This window comes from Trametes versicolor (genome assembly GCF_000271585.1).
Source record: "Trametes versicolor FP-101664 SS1 unplaced genomic scaffold TRAVEscaffold_4, whole genome shotgun sequence".
In the NCBI taxonomy this organism is placed as follows: domain Eukaryota; kingdom Fungi; phylum Basidiomycota; class Agaricomycetes; order Polyporales; family Polyporaceae; genus Trametes; species Trametes versicolor.
In genome coordinates this window covers 1,625,426-1,650,471 of record NW_007360324.1, presented here as the reverse complement: position 1 = coordinate 1,650,471, position 25,046 = coordinate 1,625,426, and the positions used below count along the sequence as shown (strand labels likewise).

General features: G+C 57.8%; 9 protein-coding genes and 1 non-coding gene across 10 annotated transcripts in view; 7 read left to right on the top strand and 3 right to left on the bottom strand.

Annotated features, from left to right (window-relative positions):
• Positions 1-689: 689 nt before the first annotated feature.
• Positions 690-4,179, top strand: TRAVEDRAFT_45796 (uncharacterized protein; the record flags this gene model as incomplete). The annotated part of the gene is made up of 4 exons (XM_008038120.1): positions 690-1,347; positions 1,410-3,290; positions 3,352-3,536; positions 3,595-4,179. The coding sequence occupies 4 exons, from the start codon at positions 690-692 to the stop codon at positions 4,177-4,179; spliced, it is 3,309 nt and encodes a 1,102-aa protein (XP_008036311.1).
• A 1,023-nt stretch (positions 4,180-5,202) lies between these two features.
• TRAVEDRAFT_70903 (uncharacterized protein) lies at positions 5,203-7,573 on the top strand. Its single transcript, XM_008038635.1, has 6 exons — positions 5,203-5,617; positions 5,672-5,872; positions 5,940-6,066; positions 6,119-6,402; positions 6,463-7,238; positions 7,301-7,573. Exons 1-5 carry the CDS (start codon positions 5,243-5,245, stop codon positions 7,174-7,176), a joined length of 1,701 nt encoding a protein of 566 aa, XP_008036826.1. The 5' UTR covers positions 5,203-5,242; the 3' UTR covers positions 7,177-7,238; positions 7,301-7,573.
• Positions 7,574-8,852: 1,279 nt separating this feature from the next.
• On the top strand, positions 8,853-9,495 carry TRAVEDRAFT_36206 (uncharacterized protein; the record flags this gene model as incomplete). Its single annotated transcript, XM_008038013.1, has 4 exons — positions 8,853-9,101; positions 9,164-9,184; positions 9,253-9,336; positions 9,391-9,495. 4 exons carry the CDS (start codon positions 8,853-8,855, stop codon positions 9,493-9,495), a joined length of 459 nt encoding a protein of 152 aa, XP_008036204.1.
• Positions 9,496-9,846: 351 nt separating this feature from the next.
• Positions 9,847-10,559, bottom strand: TRAVEDRAFT_146021 (uncharacterized protein). The gene is made up of 5 exons (XM_008038634.1): positions 10,443-10,559; positions 10,343-10,372; positions 10,253-10,284; positions 10,053-10,145; positions 9,847-9,996 (listed from the first exon to the last, which is right to left on the bottom strand). The coding sequence occupies exons 1-5, from the start codon at positions 10,486-10,488 to the stop codon at positions 9,943-9,945; spliced, it is 255 nt and encodes an 84-aa protein (XP_008036825.1). The 5' UTR covers positions 10,489-10,559; the 3' UTR covers positions 9,847-9,942.
• Positions 10,560-10,785: 226 nt separating this feature from the next.
• On the top strand, positions 10,786-12,125 carry TRAVEDRAFT_146020 (uncharacterized protein). Its single transcript, XM_008038633.1, has 4 exons — positions 10,786-11,066; positions 11,119-11,139; positions 11,199-11,282; positions 11,351-12,125. Exons 1-4 carry the CDS (start codon positions 10,821-10,823, stop codon positions 11,813-11,815), a joined length of 816 nt encoding a protein of 271 aa, XP_008036824.1. The 5' UTR covers positions 10,786-10,820; the 3' UTR covers positions 11,816-12,125.
• A 4,862-nt stretch (positions 12,126-16,987) lies between these two features.
• TRAVEDRAFT_64025 (uncharacterized protein) lies at positions 16,988-18,471 on the top strand. The gene is made up of 5 exons (XM_008038632.1): positions 16,988-17,325; positions 17,380-17,416; positions 17,472-17,492; positions 17,545-17,637; positions 17,697-18,471. Exons 1-5 carry the CDS (start codon positions 17,135-17,137, stop codon positions 18,195-18,197), a joined length of 843 nt encoding a protein of 280 aa, XP_008036823.1. The 5' UTR covers positions 16,988-17,134; the 3' UTR covers positions 18,198-18,471.
• Positions 18,472-18,683: 212 nt separating this feature from the next.
• On the bottom strand, positions 18,684-20,262 carry TRAVEDRAFT_165420 (uncharacterized protein). The gene is made up of 2 exons (XM_008038631.1): positions 19,468-20,262; positions 18,684-19,408 (listed from the first exon to the last, which is right to left on the bottom strand). Exons 1-2 carry the CDS (start codon positions 20,172-20,174, stop codon positions 19,030-19,032), a joined length of 1,086 nt encoding a protein of 361 aa, XP_008036822.1. The 5' UTR covers positions 20,175-20,262; the 3' UTR covers positions 18,684-19,029.
• Positions 20,263-20,562: 300 nt separating this feature from the next.
• Positions 20,563-23,203, bottom strand: TRAVEDRAFT_28081 (RCC1/BLIP-II). The gene is made up of 7 exons (XM_008037927.1): positions 22,793-23,203; positions 22,530-22,743; positions 22,256-22,476; positions 21,739-22,197; positions 21,562-21,677; positions 21,336-21,503; positions 20,563-21,030 (listed from the first exon to the last, which is right to left on the bottom strand). The coding sequence occupies exons 1-7, from the start codon at positions 23,068-23,070 to the stop codon at positions 20,672-20,674; spliced, it is 1,815 nt and encodes a 604-aa protein (XP_008036118.1). The 5' UTR covers positions 23,071-23,203; the 3' UTR covers positions 20,563-20,671.
• A 197-nt stretch (positions 23,204-23,400) lies between these two features.
• Positions 23,401-23,509, top strand: TRAVEDRAFT_t61. Its single transcript has one exon. It is a non-coding gene; the product is annotated as a tRNA-Tyr (tRNA).
• A 499-nt stretch (positions 23,510-24,008) lies between these two features.
• TRAVEDRAFT_118830 (uncharacterized protein) overlaps positions 24,009-25,046 on the top strand; it is a gene marked incomplete at both ends in the record, with an annotated part of 7,880 nt that continues 6,842 nt past the window's right edge. The window contains 5 exons of the mRNA XM_008038630.1: positions 24,009-24,123; positions 24,172-24,239; positions 24,293-24,355; positions 24,406-24,607; positions 24,662-24,790. Coding sequence (XP_008036821.1) covers positions 24,009-24,123; positions 24,172-24,239; positions 24,293-24,355; positions 24,406-24,607; positions 24,662-24,790 — 577 coding nt within the window. The remainder of the gene's footprint in view (positions 24,124-24,171; positions 24,240-24,292; positions 24,356-24,405; positions 24,608-24,661; positions 24,791-25,046) is intronic.

The window sequence follows — 25,046 nt, the reverse complement described above, 5'->3', positions numbered from 1 at the left end:
CGATGTGTCGCGAGGAGGTACCGTCGAGGTTGACGGTCCAGCCGCGGGGGCGCGTACTCTCGATGTTTGTCGAGAGTGTACCGCGCCTGACGTGGCACGGTCTAGGGGGTTGTGATGAGGGGAAGAAGGGCGCGTCTGACGCCCTTCGGTGTTGGGATTCTGTGACTGGTCCATGGTTGCTTTATTGGGCGATATCGGGCGGTTTAAGGTTAGAGTTCAGTAGTGACGTGGGACACGTCGAGCCCCAAATCGGGCGAATATCACGGTGAGAGTAAAAAAGTGTAAAACTCACGTATAGGGGGGCGCAATCTGTAGCCCCTTTCCCGCAAGTACTCTGGTCCGGGCTCTATTGAGGCTCGGCGTACTCGTAGGATAGTGGGGCAGGTAGAAAGGCTGCCCGCACTAGGCGCGCGGGTTCCGAATACCCGCACGCCGCACGCGTCTATTTAATACATCATTATCTTATCTCTGCCCAGCGCGTACGGCGCTGGGCTCGTGGATGTACGATGCCCGTAACGACCCGATCCTGGGTCGTTACAGGCCTGTATCATCCTCGTGGCTACAGCGAGCGCGAAATCGACACAGCGTACCTGTCTGCAGCACTGGGTGGACCCCGCCTTGCCTATGCCCTCAATCACAGTGCCGACATCTCTCTCCCCTCCTCCCGAACGACTCGAAGGCATAAAACTATGTGCGAACTCTTGCCGTCCATATCGAAACCTAGTGACGAGGAGATGAAGGCAAACATCTCGTCGTTCTTTGGGCCGGCTACGCATACAGCAGCGCCAGACGGGTCAGTCAGCGGCCACTGCCTCATGATGGATGGGATTGCGGTCGAGCAGCGAGCGTCGTACTCACGAGTGACAAATGAGGTGGTCGGCCTTTGTCGTGAACACTCCGGAGCTCTAGATCTTCATGTCATCAGTCTAGACGCCATCAAGCATGTCGCCGCTGCTCTCAACGACGAAGTACCAACCTGTCACCTCGGTAAGGAATGTACTGTGGCGGCCCTGGCTCCGTACCGTGCCAAGAACTATCATGCCGTCCCTATCCTCGTCTCGCCCAGCTGCAAGGCGGAGAAGGCGGAGGAAATGGCCGAGTGGATCCGACGATTTCTCAAGTGGTGGAAGGAGAGCCCAGATGGAGAGGCGCGCCATGGCCCGATATGGTGTGTTGCAACAGACGGTGATGGAACGTTTCGGCGAGCAAAGTTCGCACTCTTGATGCTGGCGACACTGTCTCCGGAGTCACCTCTGTATCTGGACCTTGTACGACTGGAAGGACTGAATCTGTGGACGGGCGAAGATGAGGTGACCGCAAGCGCGGACTTCAAGCACGTCTTCAAGCGTAAGTCCAAAAATGGCATCTCTTATATTTGGATAAGAATTGTTGATTTATTCACACAACAGGCTTCGCGACACTATTGCGCTCGAGCGAGGGAATCCTGGTCCAGGACACAATAATCAATCAGGACTCCCTCGCTAGGCACCTGGTGAAGCTTCCGGGCCTGAACGCCTACAAGGTTGCGAACCTCATCGATCCTAGCGACCACCAGAATGTCCCGAAAGCGGTGGAGCTCCTGCAAGCTGTATCTAACCTGCGTGGACGCGATACCTCGAGCTTCAACCCTTCGGAGCTGAAGGCGCATCATGCTATGTCTCTGTTCGCCGACGTCATCTGGGCATTCCTCGAGCCATTCATCAACCTCGACCTTTCCCTCTCTGAGCAACTACGCCTGTTGGCGCGCTACGCTCATCTAGCTTGCATCATGTACCGACACCATCGCACCTCGTTCATGACAAGCCAGTTGTACATAGACACGCAGATGATCGTCAAGAACATCGTATTCAGCGTAAAGAAGCAGCAAGTTCTCGACTCGAGCAAGCCTTTCTACATCATCCACGATGGCACGGACCGTCTGGAGATGGCATTCTGTGACGTCCGGACCCAGGACCATGCTCGCAACTTCGATACCCTCACTCTCAGCCGCAAGCTCTCCATCTCGGCAAATATCAACGCCATCATGCTCAAACACCCAGAGCTAAACCGCGGCCACCGTCGCATCAAGCTGTCGAACCGAGAAGGCCCAGACCATACCAATCCTGCCTCAACCCGTGGCGATCTTGTCGTCTCCAACGTGTCCCTTCAGCTAGTCTGGAAGCAAGGGCGAGAGGACGCCGAGCAGATACTGGCCGCCCACAAGGTTCCAGGTGTCTCCTTTGCAGCGCTCTGGAAGGTGTCAGACCTCGACCTTATGCGGCCTTTAGGCAACGGTCACTACATCGGGGTGCAGCCATTCGATGTCGCAGACCGCTCCGTAGCGTCTGAAAATTCTACGCACCCATGCCCCCAACCATCCCCCACGCCGACCGCCGCCAGCGGTACCAATACCGGTCAAGACGCACTCGACAGCCCTGCTGCTGAGATAGACCTCGAGGATCTGATCGCCACGGAGGTGACAGACAAGCACACCTCCGCATCCGACTGGGTGGAAGTCGTTCACGACGATGGCACGCGCGAATTCTATCACAAGTCATCCTTAGTTCGTATCGGCCTCGCCAAGAAGGACGGGGGACGTATCGCTATCGACCGCCAGCTGCGCAGCCAAGGTGTCAAACGCGACCGCTTCCGACAGGTCACGGAGGTCACCAGTGAAGTAACCGACAAGGTGATGTTCTACACAGGCGACATCGGCGCTGGCCTGGTCCGATGCGGGAACACTGTCACACTCGCAGTCGTAGAGGTTACGAGCCTGTCCGTCAACGGGAAGAAAGTCAGCCAGATCCCGGTGGACAGCTGCGGTGACGTGAAAGCAGGTGTCGTCGTCAGTGGAGAGCTTCTCGAGATCTGTCTCACGGCCGGCCATGCCACTGCGCTCGGAGTCCCATCGGATGGCGGCGAAGCACTCCCAGACGAATCTCCTGAGTGGCTCTGGGCTGGGAGCTTCCTACAAGTCAAAGGGGCATCAGCCAAATCCTCCGAGTCGTCGGCCAACCATACCGGACCTGTACATCTTGCCGCTAGGCAGACGTCACAATACTGTGTTCGCTTCCCTGGCTGGCTCTTCTTCCCCATCTCTCCCGACATGGTCCGCATCAATCCAGACTCGAACACGCCACTCGGAGCCCACGAGCCACCCATCACCTGGCGCTTCAGGTCTTCAAAGCTGCAGCAGCTCGTCGCCGACCTCTGGGCTAACTCCGAAGCATTCTCCGAGTCGCCTGGAGACATCCTTGAGGAAATGGTCACAGTCGATGAAGAAGCGCAATATCCCTATCGTAGAGCAGACGGTCAGTGAGGGCGACACCATAGCCCGCGATAGAGAGCTTAGTCTTACCATTTTGCGAACAGGTCAACCGGCGTTTGTCATCGAGAACCTGCCTGACGACCTGCGCGTCCAGAAGCTGGACAAGGACGCGCAGATCGCGTGCCTGCTGTGTACAAAGACGATCAAGCTGCGCGACATGCGCTCGCATGTTGGCACACACATTCTGCGAAGCCAAGTTGGGATTAGTGAGCCGCTTTTGACCAGGAAGGTAAGTGACATACCGAGTGCCCTCGTACTATTGCTTTGACTAAACCTCTGCCCGATAGCCCGGTCCCTCACATCCCTGTGGTTTCTGTGGTTTGAGCGGCTGCTCGATCGCTCTGCGATCGGCCGGTAAGAAGATGGAGATTCGTTCGAACTGCAAATACCATTATGATTTCAGTTACAATGCAGCACTTCGAAGCACTGCAAACGGGCCCTCAACAAACGTACCGGTACACTGTCCGATCTGTCCCATCGACCCGGGAACACAGCTGCCTCCAAGCTACTGGAGATACAACCTGGAGGATCACATACACCACGACCATGCGGAGGAGGCACTCGCCATTGCAGCAGGCACCGACACTCCGCTCGCCGCGAAGGCTGCCCGGGTCAAACATGTCTCGAAGGCCGAGGCCGGTCGTCTTGGGATCAGAGCGGAGGTCTTGACCGCGTACCGCCACACTAATGGCATCCCAGGATCCGACGATGTTGACCAGATGGACACAGAGGACGCCGAGAAGAGGGGGTACGCAGGAGCATCTGGGTCAAGAGGGCAAGCTGCTGGCGGGGTGCACAACCAGAGGAAGCGGGCGGGCACGTCAACCGTGGGGAACGCGCAGCTACCGCTGTCAAAACGGGCGGCAGCGTAGATGGATATGACAATGCATGTATTTCCGGGCTCCTATCTAGACTGAGAACGGTACGTAGACAGCAAACAAGAGTAGCCAGGGAGCGCGGCGTAGACACTACATATGCGTTGCGAAAGCGCGGACGAGGAATCGAACCAGCGCACCGGAAGTCAAGCGTTCAGCGTGAGTCTTACGCTGTTCCGTTCGGAATTTTTGTCAAAAGGCGTATGGGTATATGGTCTCTTGGTTCCGGGGTCCTGGCCGAACTTTGGGGTAGCTGATGTCGGAATTTCTTGCTTCGCTCCCCGCTTGGTCCCGGGACACTCAAATTCAGACATTCACACGGTGGACCGGTACCTTATTGCCCCCTCCCAGCTCCTCTCACGCGAGTTCGGAGCTCCCTTCTTGAGGCACAGAGGCCTTCCGCCCGCGATGTTAGCTTACAAGTCTACATACATGCCTGTGAGTAATCTGAGGCGACGGTGGTATACAAACGGAGGCACGTCGGAGGTGAAGCATCCAGAAGCGCCCATAGCATTCGGGGAGCGTGTGAACTATGCATGTGCGCGGAATACCGCCTGATGTCTGTGAGCGTGTGCGCACGCTCTTCACTGAGTCTTCAGATGTTCGCCCTCGGTTCGCACACAAGGGAAACGCGAGCGCGAGCTCTTTCTGGAGACTTCCACGTCAAGGTATAAATTTGCGAGCGTCCTCCCCAAACAAACGTCGGTCAATCAGTACGCCCGTGGAGCAGGGGGTCACGAACAGATGTGACAACCCGGCGTCCCAGGGACGTACCAAGTCGATTACCACGCGTTTTCCGTAGCTAAGAGACGTTCTGCGTACCTTTGTGCGTTGGAAAACGTATGTGCATGTTCTGCGGGCGTTGGGAGGGAATGGGCGCGAGCGCTCGAGACCAATTAGGGCGAGCGCGCGGGGGTAGCCGAGAGAGGCGGACGGCGTAAGCGTTGTTGTGGCCGTCACTGGGCTGTGACGACAACCTGCATTCCCGGACTCTGTCGAGTCTCCTGTTCTCGACGTCCACCACCCTCTGGGTCTTCCTGTGTGCGCCCACTTTGCCGCCATGGGAAACAGTGCCTCCTCCGGCCGCGGGCACCATGAAGAGATGGTCGACTTCGGCTATCTCACCCCACAAGGGATCTACACCGGTCCTCGGGATTGGAATCAGGCTGTTGTGAACCAGCTCATCGTCGACCGCAAGCTCGCTCCATTCTACCGGCCACTAGAAGACTACGAGGAAGACTGGGATGACGAGCAGATTCTCGCCGCTCGAAAGGAGCCGCCGGAGGTCGAAGGCGGGGAGACCTCTCGTGCCGAGTCGATCAGTTCAGCGGTCTCTCGCGGACACCAGAAACGGCCCAGTGCCGTCAAGGAACCCACACGACATCCTGAGGCTGCGATATATAGAGGTGCAGCAGAATGCCCCATTTGCTTCCTGGTACGTTCTCTGGCATGAATGCTATGTCCGAGCCACCCTGACCGGGCAGCATAGTACTATCCTCCAAACATCAACCACTCGCGGTGTTGTCACCAAGCTATATGCACAGAGTGCTTCGTGCAGATCAAGAGAGCAGACCCCACCACTACGCATCTCGTCTCGGAACCAGCGTCTTGCCCATATTGTGTCCAAGAGAACTTTGGCGTAGTATACACCCCACCACCATGGCGTGCGGGGCTTGGGAGCGAGGGCGCGGTCAGTAAATCTTCATTCTGCACACAGTATTCCATTAACTCCGTTTGCACCGTTGAACATCACACAGACGCCACCCTCGTGGCCTGACTCACCCCGAGGGACTTCTCAGCAGTCTTTAGACGCTGCCGCCAATCCCTCGATGAAGCGCCGGAGAAAGAGCTTTGGTGCCAATGATCCCGAGGTGGTCACGGTCGGTGAGTCCAGCCCCAGCCCCGGCAGACGGGAAAGTGCTCATGTGTCCGGAAGACCAAATACACCCGGACTGGGAGGCCAAATTGGCCGCGGTGCGTGCTGCTGTTGCTCGGCGCGCCAACCGGCGCATTATCATGCGCCAGGTCGGCGACCGTCTCATCCCCGTAGGCGTTACCAGTGGTCGCGTGCATGCACTCCCTCCGGAGGAGGGTGCCGCTGCCGAAGTGCAGGAAGGCAGCAGCGACCGTGGAAGCCGGCGGTCGCGGAGGCGGCAGCAGAACCAAGAACTTAACCAGTTCTTGGGGACCATGGGCCTGGGCGGACAGGATTTGGAAGAAGTAAGCGTTATTAGTCCCGGGTTTACTCCGTCCGACACTGACGGGCCTTTCCTCTCAAAGCTTATGGTAATGGAAGCCATGCGACTTTCTTTGATTGAGCATGAAGCCCAACAGCGACGTCAAGAGGAAGAAGACGCGAAGAAGCAGAAAGAAGCCGCTGCACCGGCGACAGCGGGTAGCACCGTACTCGCGACTGCAGGGGCCGCTGCTGGATCGACGGCCTCTGCTGCCTCTTCCCAACCGACTCCGAACATTTCCACACCTACTGCCCTTCGGCCGTCAAATGTCAACGCAATCTCACGCTCTGCAACCCCCACTCCAAGTATCCCGCCCGCCTCTCCTTCGCCCGCTCCTTCCGGCCCCTCCTCACCTCCCGCCCTTGGCAACGATGACCAACAGTCGGGATCGAGCCCTTCACCTCATCAAGACGTAACCGACCATGCAGTGACCGAGTCGCTCGCCCCTGTCGCTGAACCCGGACTTGCGTCAGCATCAACTGCGCTGGCCCAGTCCCGCCCGCGGACACCCGTCTCTCCGGCCAGTCTTCCCGTCATATCTGAGCCCTCATCGATCGGACAGGATTCGGGTAGCACGCCCTCTCTGCCTCCCATCGCCCGGGTTTCGTCGTTGTCGTCTTCACTCGCGCCATCGTCGTACGACGTTCTTCCGTCGACCCCCGACTCTACCCTGTCAATGTCCAACATTCCTCTGTTAGACAGTACGCCGGTGACGCCTGCCGCCGAGGGAGACTCTAGTTCCGCCCCTGCTAGTTGAGCGGCTACTGACCCCAGGGGAGGTTGTGTACACTACCCATTCACTGTACGTATGATTCAGAGGTGAGTCTTTCGGTTCGATCTAAAGTGTCGCAGGTTTACAGAGGCTGACTCGATGGTTATAGTGATGTATTCTGTCTAGATTTCTAATCATCCGCACGTCTCTTTCTCCAACACGAACATTCCAGCTGCTCGATTGCTCTTGCACCTGTTATCTTTCACGAACTTCTCACCGTTATGGCAGTCCCACGTTTGCGCGCTCCGGCGATCCTTCGACCAGGTCGGCTGATCACACCCCGACCCAGTGCGCTGTATTCCTCGTATTCTCCCCTCTCCTCTCACGTCTTTGTCGACGATGTATAGATCCACGTGATGTCGCGCTGTTGTGTATAAACTGCCATTACCCTCTCTCCCGTGGCAAGCGCGACGCGTTAGCATCGCGGGTGCGGACAGGACGTCTTCCATTGCAGTTTAGCCAACAGATCGTGCTTCGACTCTAAAACTACCGACAGGTTTACAATGGTTTGGATCTCTCGACGCTGAGGCTGCCTTTATAGCTTGACCTGTTAGAGAGCACCTCGACCTCGACCCCGCACACGGTATTATGTTATTTTCGCTTTCAGGATGGTAACATCCAAGCAAGGCGCGATCGCAGATGTGCTAGCGGCCGGTACACCTTCACTGCGATCGCCATTGATATTACGAGTGTACACACGAGTCCACTAGCTCGCGGTCATCGTGTACCGTCCTGGGTTACATTCGACCGGCGACATCCGCCAGTCGTCCCATCCTCTCTCACCGCCCCCTCATGTCGATTTTTGACGACCCGTGTTTGACGACCCTCTGCGCCTGGGATTGGTTTCGGGAGCGTCCTCCGGGGAAAGTTCTCTCCGGCGAATCGCGACGCGTCGGCTGCCCCGCACGATGCGCACATCCCGGAGGCGGGACGCACCGCCATGAGCTGCTGACGAGCCCTGCGACGGGTTTGACCTCTCGTGGGGTGCTGTTGCTGATGCCAAAGCTATTATGGCATCGAACCGTCGCGCTGCGGTTCTCTGGTCTTCTGCACGTCTATTAGAACTGGGTCGTACGTAGCACGTTGCATTACGACGCTCGGATATGAACTCACATGCACGTCAATGCACCTGAGATGCAGAACGACCGTCCGGTCTCCCCGAGCGATGTGGGGTACTGCGAGCGGCCCCGCCCGCCAGCTGCTTGCGACACGTCCTTGCCGCCGGGCCCGGAACGGACGCGGCAATACGCGCAAAATTTGGCGAGGCCTCAGTCGCCCGATCAGAGATTCACCTGAGGGCGCATTCAATCCTTCACGGCAAGCCGCGCAGCAGCGTCCGGGGAGGCGTTACGCGCACAACGTGCAGGCCCGCACATCCCCAAACGCCGCACCCGCACGCCGGTACGCGAGCCCCTTCCTTCGCATCTGCGCCCCCGTGCCCGCCATCAGCAGCCCCACGGCCAAGTCCCCGCGGTCGGTCTCGCCCGGCGCGCCAGGATATAAGAACGGCAGCGGGTGCGGCGAGCCCCGCCATCGTCATCGCAGCCGTCGGAGCACCAGCGACCTCGGAAGCCCTCGTCCTCCTAGTCTCGCTCTCTCTTCTTCTTTCGCGCTTGACGCCTCTTAGCCTCCTCTTCACTCCCTAGCAGAGAACTCGCAAGATGTTCAGCTCCAGCCGCTCTTTCATCCTCACTGTCCTTTCCCTCTCCGCCGCCTTCGGCGCCGCGCCCGCGCCTGCGCTCGCGGCCCCGTATGGCAACCAGCCGCCGCACGGGATCACGCACTCGCATATTAACCGCGCGAACGGGACGACGTTCACGCTTTCCCCGCGCGCGTTTGAGAACTCGCGATTCACGTTCTACGACGCTGGCCAGAACGCGTGCGGGAGCTTCGACGATTCGAATGCATTCGTGAGTGCTCTGCGTACTTGGAAAGAGTGGTATGGTACTCACCTTAGCGGTCGCGTCTGCAGGTCATGGCGCTCAGCCCTTCGGTACGTCCGAACGCCCCGCGGCATTGGAGGTCGGAAGACAGTGACACTGACAGGGCTTTCTGCATTAGTTCTTCAACAACGGCCAGCACTGCTTCCAGAATGTCATGATCGACTACAAGGGCAAGAAGGTGCAAGCGACCGTCACGGACGAGGTATGTCGCGCGCACTCCGGCCAGCTCCGAGTGGTGGACTAACAAATAGAACAGTGCCCCGGGTGCTCGGACTCGCAGGCGGACTTGTCGCGCCCGCTCTTCGCGGCCCTCGCTCCCCTCGACGAGGGCGTCATTTTCGGCAGCTGGTGGTTCAACTAAGCTTAGCTAGCTTTCAGGTTCCGTCTACTGGTCCCGCGCACCTTATTATTGCGCACTCCGCTCCTTGCTCTCCCTCTGTCGCTCGTTTTGGTGTTGTGACTGTGCAGTCGCGCAGCCCGCTGTCGCGCTATCTATTTCACGGTTTCCGCGTGTGTTGATAGATAGGTCCCGGTGCTGTATTCTCGTACGGCTGTACTCCTCCTATCTTCTTACCTTACCTCAGTCTGGTATAATGTCAATGTATTACCTGCGTACTACCTCCCTGTCTGCCGGTCTAGTCCTGGTGGCTGCCGCTGGGTGTTCTGTGCACTGAGCTTGGGAATTCAGATGTTGCAGGAATCAGAGGACAGTGAATTAGTTGGATTACATTCCAGTAGGCGGATAGATACAAGAGGATTAAGCGAGTAGTGGGCCGAAGCGGGGAGTGGTGGAAAGGGGTCGTTGAGGTCATGATCTTGAGCCGTCTGCCCATATAGGTTTTTGTGCGTCGGGGTCGTTGAGCTGGATCCGCGCAAAGCTGTCAGACTCCGTCTACGAAACGAAGAGGTAAAATGCACCTGTGCAGAGACTTGTTGCTGGGTAGCGTTCTCTCTCGCGAGCCTGGCTGCGCGATTCGCGTCGACCTTTTTGCGCAAGTCGGGTGACATGGCCTATGCGATGTAACGGGGGACTTAGCATCTGAGTGCTGTGGTGTGGCGAGTATGGCATGTCCGGCGGGGGCATGTGTATGTGAAGGAATTTCAAGACGTGGACTCACAGCATATGTCTGCTCTGGTGTAGGTGTTGTGGCTAAAAGGAGACAGTCTGTCAGGCCATGATATGCATAGCAGCAAAGCTCAATACTCACCTTTCATGACGGCATATCCTACGCCCATGACTATTGGCAGATCGCAGGAGACAGATGCACGGTGAGCAGACAGTTGAGAGATTTGGATGGTGATGCGTACTGCCAAAGGTAGAGATGAAGAACTTGCCCCAGGGAAACGGTGCCATAGTTGCTGACGAAGTACACAGAGAGAAGAGACGGAGTATGAGAGGACGAGGGGGGACAAATGCAGAGACGGTGAGAGGAGGACGAGAGGAGGGAGACGCCGGAGCCTGACGCGTCGCGGCAGAGGCGCGGTCACGTTTCCCCCATGCGATCATCACAGGCACCAGCCTCGCCCGGGCGCTGCTGCGAATGAGGCAGGCATGGTTCTCATCACGGCAGCGGCGACGCACTCATCCTCGGACGCGCCCACGGTTGCCAAATTAATGTGAATCCTTCCCTCTCTCTCCCCACCATCGTCCCCGAGTTCCAGCCAGGTCGTCGTCGCTCTTTCAGCATGTCTGCCCTTTCCAGTCGTTTCCAGCTCACCTTCCTTTTCGTCCTCCTGGCCTCCTCCTCAGCTCTCGCCCACTCTGGCGCGCACGAGCACAAGCGGCTCGAAAACGGCCGTCGCCACGCTGCGGTCAACATCGCTCCGCGCAACGATACCCACCAGTTCGAGAAGCGGTTTGACAACGCCCGCTTCACCTTCTTCCCCACCGGCCAGAACGCGTGCGGCTCCTTCGACCACGACAGCGACTTCGTCAGTCTACTTGTTTGAGCTTCTATGTCTGCACAGCACTGACGCATCACAGATTGTCGCGCTCAACACCCATGTGAGTCTGCGGGCTACTACCCGACCGCTCCTCCACATATGCTGAGCCTGTCCCTTCAGCAATGGGATGGCGGCTCCAACTGCTACAGCAAAATCACCATCGACTACCAGGGCAAGTCCACCGGTGCCATGATCACGGACGAGGTACGTTCTTCGTGCGACACTAACGACCACTGCATCGCCACTGACACCGCTCCCGCATCCCCCGCCAGTGCATGGAGTGCCCGTTCGGCGCGATCGACCTCTCCCCGAGCCTCTTCTCATTCCTCGCGGGCAGCACTGACCCGGGCCAGATCTACGGCGCGTGGAACTTCGGTGGCGGCGCGGCGCCCACCGTCACGACGATGCCGCCGAAGCCCACCACGACCACGCACCAGCAGCCGACGAGCTCCCCGCCGCCTCCCCCGCCGGCGCCCACTACGTCGTCGACGCACAAGACGTCGCACCGCACGAGCACGAGCACCTCGACGCACACGAGCAGCGCGACGTCGTCCAGCGCGGCGCCGACTACCACGAGCACGCCCCCGCCGACGAGCACGAGCACGAGCTCGAGCGTGGAGCCGACGACGACCGTCGTGTCGTTCGAGACGGGCAACCTCCAGCAGTTTAGCCTCGCCATGCTCCAGCTCGTCGGCCTCGAGAACGCTATCTTCGCGGCGCCCAACTCCGACGCGTGATACTCCCCTCTCCGGTTACCATCTCAGAGTCCGTATACGACGGTCCGATCGCGACCGGGCGCCCTCCTCGTTTCCTGGTACCGGTCACTCACGGATGTCTGGGCCCCCGCCGTGTTAGTATCATCGCATATATTCCTCTACTAGGACGTAGCTATCATTTCCGCTTTCTCGTTGGGCTTTCGATGTCGCTCTGGATATCCCGCTGACCGGGATAGAGTTGTTGTGTCACTTGCGCCTACTAGTATATACCTATGCACATGCCCCCACAGTAGTGCCGCGGGAGTCGGGCTTGTGTGGTTTCGTAATCCATATGCTGACGTCTTCCATTCATGATGCGTGCGTGCATGCCGTGACGTGGTTGTTTGACGCTGTCACCGTAACAAGCGGCTGCATAGCAAATCTGTGAGCTTCATTGACGGATGCATGGACAGATTCCCGATAAAAGTATAACGCCAGTGCGTCATTTCTTACACCGGCCTCTCCGAGTAGCTGCACTCGACATGTGAAACCGAACGGCTCGGCGGAAATTGCTGTACGAGCCGTTCGGTTTCACGACACTTACTCCCAAATCGCAAACCCAGGTGAATTCGGAGCATATACTGTACAGCGTATTGGGACGGCCTGCGCGATATATTACATGTAGGTAACCTGGCAGTAAGATCGAGCATAGAAAGGACAACAATAACAACGAGGAGAGCAGATACGTAGGACAACGACAGCGAGCAGGATGGTAGAGATACAAGCCAGGACGGTAGCGCGAAGCACTGTGCGAAACCGAGGAGTATTCACTAGTATACAGATAAAAAAACGGCACGCTTGAACATGTGCAAGATGAGTACTGAGTGTGGGAGTAAACGTGTGTTGGGGGAGTACTGAGTATCGGAGTGAACGTGTGTTGGGGCGAAGCGTATGTGCACGGACGGGGCATCCAAAGGTATCGGTACAGGGTAATCTCAGAGCAGTGGCCACTAGTGCGTCGGCCTCCGACAATGACAAGAAGACAAGCAGAGACTCAGAGATGGAAGAAAGAGATGATAGCGATGTCGTGAACTTAGGATGGTGAATGCATGTTTCGAGGAATGGTCAGGAATTTGAAGGTGAGCTAGGAGTACAACACAGACCCGAAGGATCAACAGTAGGTGGTCAAACTGCAATTTGGAGTTGGGATCCTCCGGAATGGATGTGTTTGTTTGAACAATGGCCGTCAGGGGGGAGGATGCGAGTAGTTCCTCGCCGGCGGTCGCATTGGAATGCCCGATCCGTCTGATGATCGTATGGGCTACACATGGACAAGGAGCCTTGAAACCTCGGCTATGGCTTCCACATATCCCAGGTTGAAGTCTAAGAATATAAATGCAGTCAGCACTTTGCACTTTCTCAATAGCATTATGAGCTACCAAGATGCAAGGAGGTGATCACTAGAACTGCATGCTGGTGTTTATCACTGTGAGGACCTGGGGCTCCTCGGGCCCCCGCTACGACCCTCCGCGATCCTTGGTAGAGGTTCCGGGAAAGATGGGGGAGAGGAAAGGAAGGGTGATGCATGCTGTGTGCGGCTTGAAGAAATCTTGGTCCTGTATCCGCCAACGGAATAGAGTTGATCCAGGGCAGCGGGAGCCGGCCGCATGAGAGACTCCGTGCAGTCGATTGAGGATGGGGGAGTTGGCCTCGGTTGTAGAGATACCCACATGTATCATCGTAGGTAGCTCTGCAATCACGCACGAAAAATGATTTGGGATGGGCGAAAGCGGGGCAGGGCGGGTCTGCAAAGAACAGCGAAAGGGGGCCCGACGAGGCCTTCCTTGTACGCTGCGGACAAGTCTACGATACAAGATTCCTTCTTGCGCACGGGGTGGCGCAACTAACCTCCGCATTTCGATGCATTGCGTGGATAGGGGGGTCCAAGAGGAACACGTAGATCGTTGGCGTCGTGAAGGAGTGAGATGTCGAAGTGGATCCCGGGCGTCCGCACGTGTATTTCCACAGTAGAATTTGGTAAGAAATCCTGCCAGTACCAGCGAGCATCCCTTGAGGAGGCCATCCACGACATCTGTCCAAACGTGAGGGTAGGCACACGGATCTTGCCACCACTGTCCGCCACTCCGAGGAGGTCTGAAGAAGCTCGATAGCCCCAAAAGAACGTTGGGCGCGGGCACTCCCTGCATATGCTCATCCCGCCGGTGTGATTCCGAGATGTGCGGCGCCGATGCCATCGCTCCTCCCGTACCGTATCCATTCGGTCGAAAAGGGGCAGCGCTTGATGACAGGATCCAGGACGCCTCGCAACGTCCCGTGGTCCACTGTATGGATCTAACCTCAAGTTTTCCTCGTGCGAGAGGGGGATTTGATACACCAACAATCCGCAATGAGCTGGCCGGCATTGCATGTCTCGGGGCTACCACTGCACCATTCGCAAGTATAGCCAGGATGGAATGGGATGAACGCGTTGCTGTTGTACCATCCAAAGGGAATCGTTGACAGACCTCCCGTTCTGTACTAGCCGCGTCGGCGTTCATGGCGCGTCCTGCGAGATAAACGATCTTGATTGTCACCGCACGATTGCGCCCAAGTTTCAATTCCGGAGCGCAGCCTCTCAAGGTCCTCCCCAATGCACGATCCAGACTGGCTGTATGGCTACCCAATACCGGGAGGTCGAAAAAGGTATCCCACATCCCGTGACGTTCGGACAAGGGGTGTATGATAGGGACGCTGGGGAGCGTTTTGGGATTGGCAATGGCCGGAGATGTGGCCATGAGAATGTTGACGGCTGTCCGATTGGCGTTGGAAACGCGACGCCCGCGTAGACACCCATATACGCCTTGTTTGAATTTGCGCGGTGCAGGGGAGGCCTGGGGTCTTAGAATGGATGCGGGATTGCGAAGCGTGATTGCCAGGTCAACAAGGCACTCTTTCGTGCGATGGTTCATTCCACCATGCTCCAATACTTTGCTATCGGCGTTTGGATTGTTCCGGAGCCAGTCGTGATCGGCAAGAGAGTTGATGGGGCGGAGGGCTGATACTTGCACTACGCCTGTGCAAAAAGGTGATAAGTTTTGAGCAATTTGCGTGGGCACATGCAAGTAGAAGCTGAAAGGGAGAGAACGTACTAGACACCCCGAGTTTGGAGGATGACAAACTATTTTGCCTCGCTCGATATTTTGGTGATCGTATCGTCTCACAAGCTATGCGCGGACACCCTTCCCGCTTCATGTACCGCCGTTCTGGATGCAGAAGGTCAGCAAACCCATAGAAAATCAAAGGTTGGGACATGCCTCCGTTCGCAGGGCAGGAGGAGCGCTGTACGGCTGGCGACGTGCCATCGCTAAGAACATTCATAGATCCCGACCTAAGCAAAGCGGTAGGCTGATCGGTTTCCGAGGGGCCCCCACTAGCTCCTTCCACTTGTAGGATGTTACAGATCCAGTCGTCTAGCCTTGACCCGGGAAGACGGGGCGACAACAGTTGCGCAGGGATTAGGAACTGATGGAGTGGCGCGAAGAAGGGATCGAAGAAATACAGCACGACTTCCGCAATAGGGATGAACACGTTGATTATCCTACGCTGGACAGCGCGACCCCTGCACAGGAGGCCCAGCCGTAGATAGTCTACAAAGCGCCAGGTCAGCCTTCAAAGCCCGATCATAACTCCAGCGGCGTACGTGCGGAATACTCGTGTTGCATGTCCTGAGCAATCCCCCCTCTAGGGCCGACAAGTCCTAGCTCGCCCATGACTGCACTCACGGGTCCCATGAACGTCTGAGGCCAATTAATCGTTCGCCCGAAATCCTCGATTCGAGAGCCACGCACCTGAACGTACATATGCGTCAATGTGTCCGGAATCCAGTGTTGTTCAGCACGCCGGCTTACTCTTGCGGCATATCCACGTTCGAGAGGCATGCCGCTCACTGACAGGCTCTGTAAGGATCGGCTGGCTCGGACAACGCGCTGGAGTAGCGCAAACGACAGGCCTTTCAGATTTAGATGGCGGAATCCTGTGGGAGCGAAAAAGTACTTTGCAGGACTTTGTTTCGGGTCCACATCGAGGGTAAGTCGCCTCGCACGGGGCACCGAGAATTCGAGCGCCCCAAGAGGCACGTATCGGCATCCCGCAGGGTATACCGTCAGTTCCTCCACCAGTTCGCCCAGGTAACGATGTTGATCCATAGTTTGGAGGAATATGTGCAGGTGCGGCAGGTTATCCAGAATGACGTGGCGGTACAAGTGGCGTTGTGCACGGAGGAGCAACGTGTGTCCGGTAAGAACCAGGGCTAGGAGGGTTCCGTAGGAAGCGCGGGTGTCCCCGGCACATAGGTCGACGATCAAGAATAGGATCTCGACAGGTAGTATGGGACAATACCTCATCCTTCATGCGCCGGAGTAAAACTGCCGATACTGACTATGCAGGAAGAGTGGCGAGGTGGGAGCCGCTGACTAGAGGGGAGCGTATGAGGTGTCTCATACTTATACGAAACCTGCATGAGCTAAGACGGAGAAGCTTTTGGGCACTGGATATATAACGTACCGATCGAAAGCTGAGCGCTGAGACGTCTCGAGATATCCGTTTACGCATCTGATCGTGACATCTAGAGCATATGAGCGGGATTGAATTTGTGAAGGACTCGTCCTATGCCATCTGCAGTACACGTACATGCTCGATACCGTCGATACCGTCGCCCACCAGGAGCCGATACGCCCGAAGTACCGCCCATTGCGATGCGGTGGAGACACCCTTGCAATTGAACACGCCCTTTGCGCAAGCAGTCTGTACTGTTTGATAGTACGTAAGCACGTACGATATGAAACCGCTGAGGCTACATACCCTGCACATATAATCAATGGTCTCCGGAGCAACAACTTGGTCCGGACTAGGCTTCGCTGTGCGATATGATGTGCACTATCATGTAGATGAAAATCCGATATATAACTTCTGTTGCCGGCGTAACGTCTATGTTAACTACACACAGACATATATAGTGCGGCCTTCACCGTCGAGGCCGAAGGAATGAGCATGGCAGAATGACCAGGAACTTGAGTGGCGGTTGGAGGCGGGCAGAGGAGGCCGGCGGTTGCAGAAGGGTCAGGACGCGATTGGTTTGTTTGTTGAGCCAAACAGAGACGCCAAGCCGGGCTGTTTGGCGACGGCGACAGGCGAGCCCAACTCAGCCTCTCCCCCCATCTCTCCAGCGAGCTCTCTGTCGTGTCCCTCGGTTTTTCACAGCCGTCCACGCTCTCTCCGTCCCACGTTCTTTGCTCTATCTTACTCTGCGCCCGCAGAAAAGCGTCAACTCGTCCCTACCGACTAATACGACCCGCAAGAAACATGTTTTCCTCGCTTTTGGGTGCTACCCTGTTTTCGCTCGCCCTCGGGGCCACCGCGTCGTCCCACGGACCCGCCCACCACCGTCGTCACGAGGAAATCGCGGCCCAGGTCAACAACGTCACTGAGACCCACCTTCATCGCCGCGGGCAAACCTACACCGGTGCCCGCCTCACCTACTACGATGTCGGGCTGTGGGTAGCAACCTCTTGCCAACCGCGGAATTGACACTGAATTGCTCACCATAGGGGTGCCTGTGGCGAGTATAACAACCCTGGTGACTTCGTGAGTGTTTGATGCGCGTCCTCATGTAAATCCTCGCTGACATGAGCGACTGCAGATCGTGGCGTTGAACTCTGGCGTACGTCGGATCACGACACTCTGCTACTCCTTTAGACTAACACTGTTCGCAGTCCTACGGTGGCGGCTACCCCGGCCCTAACTGCAAGCGCCCCATCGAGATCACGTATAACGGGAAGACCGCGAATGCTGTCATTATGGACGAGGTACGACCATCATTCTGTGCTTCTCGGGACCCTGCCTGAGCTTCGTTATTTTCACACAGTGCCCTGGCTGCCCCTCGCCCGGCGGTCTTGACCTGTCCACTGGCCTATTCTCCTACCTCTCGGACCTCGACGCCGGCGTGATCTACGCGTCCTGGCGCTACACCGATGAGGGTGACGACCCCGCCCCGACCACCTCGTCCTCGAAGTGGGTCGCCCCGACCACGTCCGAGTGGGTTGCCCCCACGACGACCTCGAGCAAGAAGCCGAAGACGACCAAGACCCCGACCACGACCTGGACCCCCGAGCCGACCACGACCTGGTCGAGCAGCTCGGAGTGGTCGTCGTCGTCGAGCTGGACCCCCAGCACCACCTGGACCCCGTCTTCCTCATCTACCCCGTCGTCCTCGAGCGTGCCCACCTCCAGCTCGAGCGCCAGCTCCTCCGCGAGCGTCGCGCCCGCCGCGCTCACCACCTCTACTGGCCCGGACACCCTCGCGAAGCTCAACCAGGCCGTCCTCGGTCTCGCCGAGATCGTCATCGCTGGCGCTCAGGCGGCCTGAGCGACACCGTGATTCTGCTGCCTTCCGCGCACCATTTGTTGCTGTCGCGGCTGACAGTTTATGGCCATAGACGCTGATCACCCTGTATACCCAATCTGATCTTACCTTTCGTTTTATACGCCTTCTTGACTTATGGGTCCCTGTTGCTGTACTCTATGCATGGTGTATAGAGCGTGGCGAACAATACTATCCAGGATGTTGCGTTTCCATTGTGATCGGGACCACACATTACTATCTGCCGACATAGGATATGATGCATTCACGTGCGGCTACCTACAACCACAAGTGGATCCACTCGAGATTCATCTACTGTGGTTTAAACTTCTGCAAGTGAAGCGCAGCTCGGAACCTTATTAAGTGATAGAGCACAGGACGAGATATCTTGATCAAATTGGTATTGACGGCGTCATATCCTACATTCTAAGTACACATTGGGTTCGATGGGGAGTCGCCGACACGGATCGGAGAGGGGCGGCAAGAGGGAACGTCGTATCCGGATAACCGGTGCAAGGGGTGGGGGACGAAAGCAGAAGAGATACACAGGCTAGCAGATACGTACACGAAGCAGGAAACGGGTACGTGCAGGGGATTTACAATATGGTACATGGGCGGTTGCGGGCTGCGCGCCCACCAAACGTGAGCAGTGACAAGAAACTGATGCAATGAGGGTCGTGGACATAGATGCAAGGGAAGGAATGAAGGGATTACGAGGCGTTGGTAGACGGCCCTGGAGGTGTGAACTCTATGGACATGTCTTGGGTCTTGGGCGGTGTGCAAGGTGGGCGTTGGAAGCGGCATGCGTAGCGCGGTGGACGCGGAGGGTGGTCGTCAATCACCGGTAGCACGTTACGAGGAGGACGCCCAGTCCGCTCTCCTTCACGGACTTGACGGGGGCCTTGCGCCCGCCGCGGATGTCGCGCAGGAGCGCAGAGCGGCTCGGATGCATAACGCTTCGGAGCGCCTCGACGCCCTGCGAGCGCACCGCGAGATAGTCGCGCACGTTGAGGAACACTTGCGACTTCAACAGCGCCTTGGCGGCGCGCATCGAGCTGGGGAGCGACGGGAGCGAAAAGAACGATGGGGCCACCGGCGCGGCTTCAACGGTTGTTTGCTCGGGGACGGCGGGGTACAGGCCGAGCTCGATGATCAGCGCCTGCAGGAATGCGAGCTTCGGAATGTCTGCCTTCATCGACGGGTCCGCAGAGAGCACCCTAGCGACCGCGCGCTCCCCGTCAGTAAATGAGAGCATGGCACAGGCGGACGAACTCACGATGAGACATAGGTCTGTGCGCTCTCATACACCGCGGGCGGCACGTAGACCGCGGGATACTCGGTCCCTGCCTCCGATACGTCGTCCACGATGGGCCGGTCCCCGAGCCCCGCAAGAGCCGCGAAACTCTGCAAACTGCTCGCGCGCGCGGACGCCCGCTTCGCCTTTCTCTTCGCCTTCGACGGGCTCTGTGATTTCGGTGACTCCTTGGAGGCCTTCACTGGGCTCGCGCTCGGCGCGGGAACGCCGTTGTTAGGGGCTGCTGCTGCTGCTGCTGCTGCTGCTGCTGCTGCTGCTGCTGCTGCTGCTGCTGCCGCCGCCGCCCGCTTCTTCTTCTTGACGCGCCTCCGCGAGGACTTTGAGGACGAGGAGCTGCTCGATGCACTCGAGGGACCGACAGAGAGAGCGGAGAAGGTGGTTGTGAGATCGTCCTCGCGCGGGGTACGGGGCCGGCTCATAATCACGAACTCATCGTCCGAAAACACCGCGGGGCTCCGCGGATCGTCTCCGCGCTGCGAGAGCACATCGAGGGCGGAGATGTCGGAGAAGGAGAGTACGATTTCGTCGTCGGAAGAGGCATCGTCGGAGACGGTGCCGTAGGACTCGTCGGAGGACGCACTCCGCGAAGCACGGCGGGAATGCGACGAGAAATAGTCGTACGAGGAGAGCGAGGAGCCCGGGGAGAGCGCACGGAGAGGCGAAGACATGGTTGGCCTGCGGGAGGAGAAGGCGACGAGGGAAAAGAGGTGAGCGCGAGGTGCGGACTATATAGGGCGGACGGTGGGCCCGGGCGATAGGAATGTTGCGGTCCCAGACACGAGGGTGCGTGCTGAAGCTGAAGGCCGTAAATCAGGCCCAAACTGAAACCGCGAGTGCCTCGAGGAGAGCAGGGCGAGCTACTGGGGCGCGAGGCTGGTCAGGAAAGGCGAGCGGATGGTAGTCAGGACATGAGGAACGCGCGAATGGCACTGGCCCAGCCGCTTTAGTATACGTACCTGCGCATGATGTGTCCGATAGGCCCCGCCACGGAACGTTCCCATTGCCAGATCGCCCTCTCTCGTTGCGCGGGACACAGCCTGCCCTCTGCGGTCTCTTGCTTCCGAAGTGCTATAACAATAGGCTGTCTACCAACCCAATTACACGCCCGCTATGGCCGACCGCGGGAATAGCCTATCCGCCCCTGCGACCCCACCCACGAACTGCGCTACGGGCAGATCCTCCAGTACACGACTGAGCTGTTCCACCCTGCCACTGCGCGCTGCTCTACCTCGACGCCCTTCTTCCACACTTGGCCCTGCAGATCCCGCACGGCCGTCGCCCGCTTGTGCTGCAGCATGAACCGCTCGCCCTCGGGGGTGAGCAGCGTCGTCGGCGTCGGCAGGCTCCCGCGCTTTCCGTTCCCGAGCTGGTACTCGAAGTTCGCACCCCATACCACCACGTCCTTGCCACCGCCGCCAGGGCCCGAGTGCTTCCGGGTGTCCAGCGTGAGGAGGACGTGGCCGGTGGGAGAGATGGAAATCCGCTCAGGCGCTATGGCCTGCAGGTTCTGGGTACGCTCGCTATCTGCAGAACCGAATGCATCAGCACCTGCCCGTACGCGTCATCACAGCGAAACTCAGGTCGATAGACCGCGGCCATTTTACGCTGTTTGGGAGAAGGTGGGGCTAATCGCCCTTGTGCGGTCGGTCGAACTACTCCGCACCACCGGCGACCCACTCTCGAGGTGATCTGTTGGACATCGAGCACTCGGCTCGCTCACGTTGCGTACCATGTGAGGCCTAGTGCGTCCCCGACTCCGCATGCTCCACGAGTGAGAGGAAATCACAGCGGTCTATCGACATGAGTTTCGCTGCAAGGCCCAAGCTCACATTCGTAGAGCCCGCTGACGTTCTTGGCGCGGACCGGGGTGCCCTGGGAATTGCTGTACATCGCGTTGCCCAGACCGCCATATTGGCCGTTCCCACACGCAAGTACGTCGATGTACGGCATCCCCGAGCCGTCCGAGCGTTCCACCTCGAACATGGTCAGGTCGCCGCCTGCACGCACGTGAGTGAGCCCGTCGTTTGAGACATTAACAGGTACATGCCCACTTACCCGCAAAGACGTCGACGCATGTCGTCCGCATTGTCGCGGGGGTCGCTCGCCACAGGATAACTTCCGTGGGTACGGTGATGGTCTCGAGCGTCACGTTGCCTCCTAGGCCAATTTGTCTGCAGATCAGGGAATGTTTGAGCAAGCGACGACAACACGTTCAAGGGTCGATTTGCCTACCCGAACTCATTTGCGCCCCAACCGAGGACCTTGCCGGCGGCGGTCTTGACGAAGCTACTCCGTCCGCCAGTAGCGACGCGGTCTACATTCACCCCTTTGAGAGCAGGGACTTCGAAGAGCTTATCCGAAAAGCGGATGTTCGCGTCGTCCAGTCCAGCGGCGACCGCCTCCTTGCCTACTAGCGCCTCACTACTCCGTGCAAGCGAGCTAGAGGGACGGATGGCAGGGCTCGCTTTGGCGTAGGGGTCCGCAATGGACTTGGGAGTCAGCTCGAGCGGTATGCGCGGGTGCTTGTGCGGGAGGTGGAAGTGCTCGAGGTCGATGGGGGAGGGTACGTCGCACTTGCGGAAGCCGAGCTGGCCGTGCGAGTTCGCGTTAAGCGTGATTGGGTGCGCAAAGGTGCGGCCTTCCGACGTCACCGCCAGCATGTGGTCCGTCCCCGCGGATATCTGCACAAATCTGTCCTGTAACGTGAGTACCGTATTACCATTTCGTAGGGAGACGGGATTGAGCATACCGTTCGCCTCGCTTTAGACCTTCGTTTGGGGTAATCTCAGCGAAGTTGACCTCTTCTTCCTCCCCCCATAGCCACCCTGTTCCCCACCATGGCGTGCTTGCAGGAGTTGGTGCGCCGGCAGGGAGTGCCTGTTCGGCCTGACGCGACGAAAGGACGTATACCCTCCCGGAGGCGGACAATGCGAATACGCGCGAACGCGTCAGCTGCAGCTGGGTGATGTTCTGCGGCGGACATCGGATGAGCATATTATCAGTCCGTAACCCGTACCACTCACCTTGCCTCGGAGAGTGACACGCGGCTTGGTACGAGAGGAGCCAGGCTCGCTACCAAAGAAGCCGTCGCCCCATTGGTACAAGTCCCCTCGCGCATCGACGCATGCTGCATGCTGTTCGTGCAGTGCCAGGTCACGCAGCGCGACATTGTCGAACCACTCCGAAGGTGTCGGCACCCTTACGGACTCCGGAAGGTCGCCCTCGAGTATATGCGTTCTGGATATGTCAGCACACGCATACACGCGTCAATACATCATGCACGCACTTGTTTGCACCCCACACTAGGGTGGTCAACTCCGCATCCGCATTTTGCGTCCTCCCATCCGACGCTCCCCTTGCGCGCACCTCGGGGGTCGAGGGCGCGTCGTTGTGTATGACATCTCGCGCATTCGTGGCGTGCCATAGCGCACCTGCAGCAGCCGCGGAGACAGAGGTCAAGACCACAGCTGATCTTGTGTGCTGGGAAGTGCGGCCAGCATACGAAAGGTACCTTCTGCCAGGGACGCGACTGAACGCAACTACCCGCGTAGTTCCTCGGAGCATGTTAGGCCAGCGAGAGGCAGATGTGAGGGAGGCGTATTCAGCTCAAGCAGCCCAAAGAGGAAGAAGCCGAACTCCTGTGCAGGTTTTAAAGTGCACGAACACGTCGAGGAGTCCAAGTACTGGCGAGAACGACGAGATGTACAAGGCTAGCATCCGACTCTGAGAGGTCCCGAAGGGCGCTCAGAGTGATCGGAGCCGTTCATAGGCGCTCTGAAACCGGCGTTCGCCGATTGGTGAGATTGTGGAATCACGTGACGAGAATCACATATTTATATACTTATTAAATGTAGCTATATGTATATATAACCTTGACGAAGACCTAAGGTATCGCCTTCGATAGCTCAGTTGGAAGAGCGTGGGACTGTAATCGGAAACCAGGATTGTACCCCCAATCCCTGAGATCATCCCAAGGTCACTGGTTCGATCCCGGTTCGAAGGATGTTTCTTTTTCCTCATTCGGATGTGAAGGGAGCACAAGCACGTGGCCTGTCAAGCTGTCCGGACTCCCCCGATCGATTCCGATCGATGACATCGGCCAGAGAACCCTAAATTGCCGGGACGCAGCCCGATCGGCCGGCGGTCCCGTCGATGTTACTTTAGCAATGTCAGCCACCTCCTCCCCCAGAGTCTGACAGACGTGCCACAACATATGCGCTCAGGCATCCTGCATCATAAATCAACGATGCATTCGAAGGTGGAGGTGGAGTCGGAGGCGGAGAGGGCGCGTGGCGTGGGCATAACCCCGGGGGAGCGTGAGCGTTTAACGCGTATTCCCATTCTGCGGATGACTTCATCCATGGTATTTCCGTACAGGCTCAACGCCAACTTCGTAACGCGCTACTCGAATTGTCAGCCGAAGAAATCGAAGCCCCAGCATCGCCCATGCCGGCCCTCCTTGCTTCCCACCACCACCACCACCACTTTCTACTTGGCCCGCCATGTCTCGAAGAAGCGCCAGTATTTCGGAGGCGAAACACGAAAAACAAGCACAGACAGATGTACAGACCGACGGGAACTCTTTTGACGTGTACGGCAATGAGGAAACGGCAGAAAGTGAGCGCATACATCCACTATCTAGGCGTTGTACTCACTATTCCCCAGTCAAGTACCGCACCATGGTATGGTGGAAAGCCGCCGCACTCATGCTTGCGGAGACGGTCTCGCTTGGGGTACGCGTTCAGCAACATTGCGGGGATAATATCGCTCATTTGTCGTCTCCTAGATTCTCTCTATCCCCTCCGTCTTTGCGACCCTCGGTCTCCCGGCAGGAATCATCTTGGTCATTGTAAGCACTATGAGTTTTTTCCGTCTCTACGCGCTCATGCCGTGGCACAGGGACTCGGCGCAATTGCGACGGCTACTGGCTACATGATCGGCTTGTTCAAGTTGCGTTACCCACACGTCCACAATATGGCCGACGCCGGTGAGATTCTCGCTGGGCCCATCGGACGCGAAGTGCTGGGCGGTGCGCAGGCCGTCTTCATGATCTTCATCTGCGGCAGCCACGTCCTCACAGGGCTCATCGCCTTCGACACCAGTAAGCATGCGGTCTTTGTCACGAGGAGGGCACTGCTGACCTTCTCCTATGCAGTCACTGCCGGGGCTTCTTGCTCGGTTCTATGGGCGGCCGTCGCTGCGATCATTTGCCTCGTGCTCACGCTCCCGAGGACGCTGAATGGCATCTCGTACATGAGCGTGGTCTCGTTCATCTCCATTATTAGTACGTACCTGTTGAACTTCTGTGTCTACGGCTGTGCCGGACCGGGAGTGGCAGTGATAGTGGCTGTGCGTCTACCATACGCCAGCATGGACTTTCCTACTTACCATATACGTACATTCTTTTGTTCTGTACTTACTTGGCATCCTGCCATCCCTCCATATGATTCTGGTACGTTCTACGATGTTCCGGACTATTCTAGACAGCGTCCGGATTACTCGCATTACTCAGCCATGGACTATCTGACCTTATGTCGATT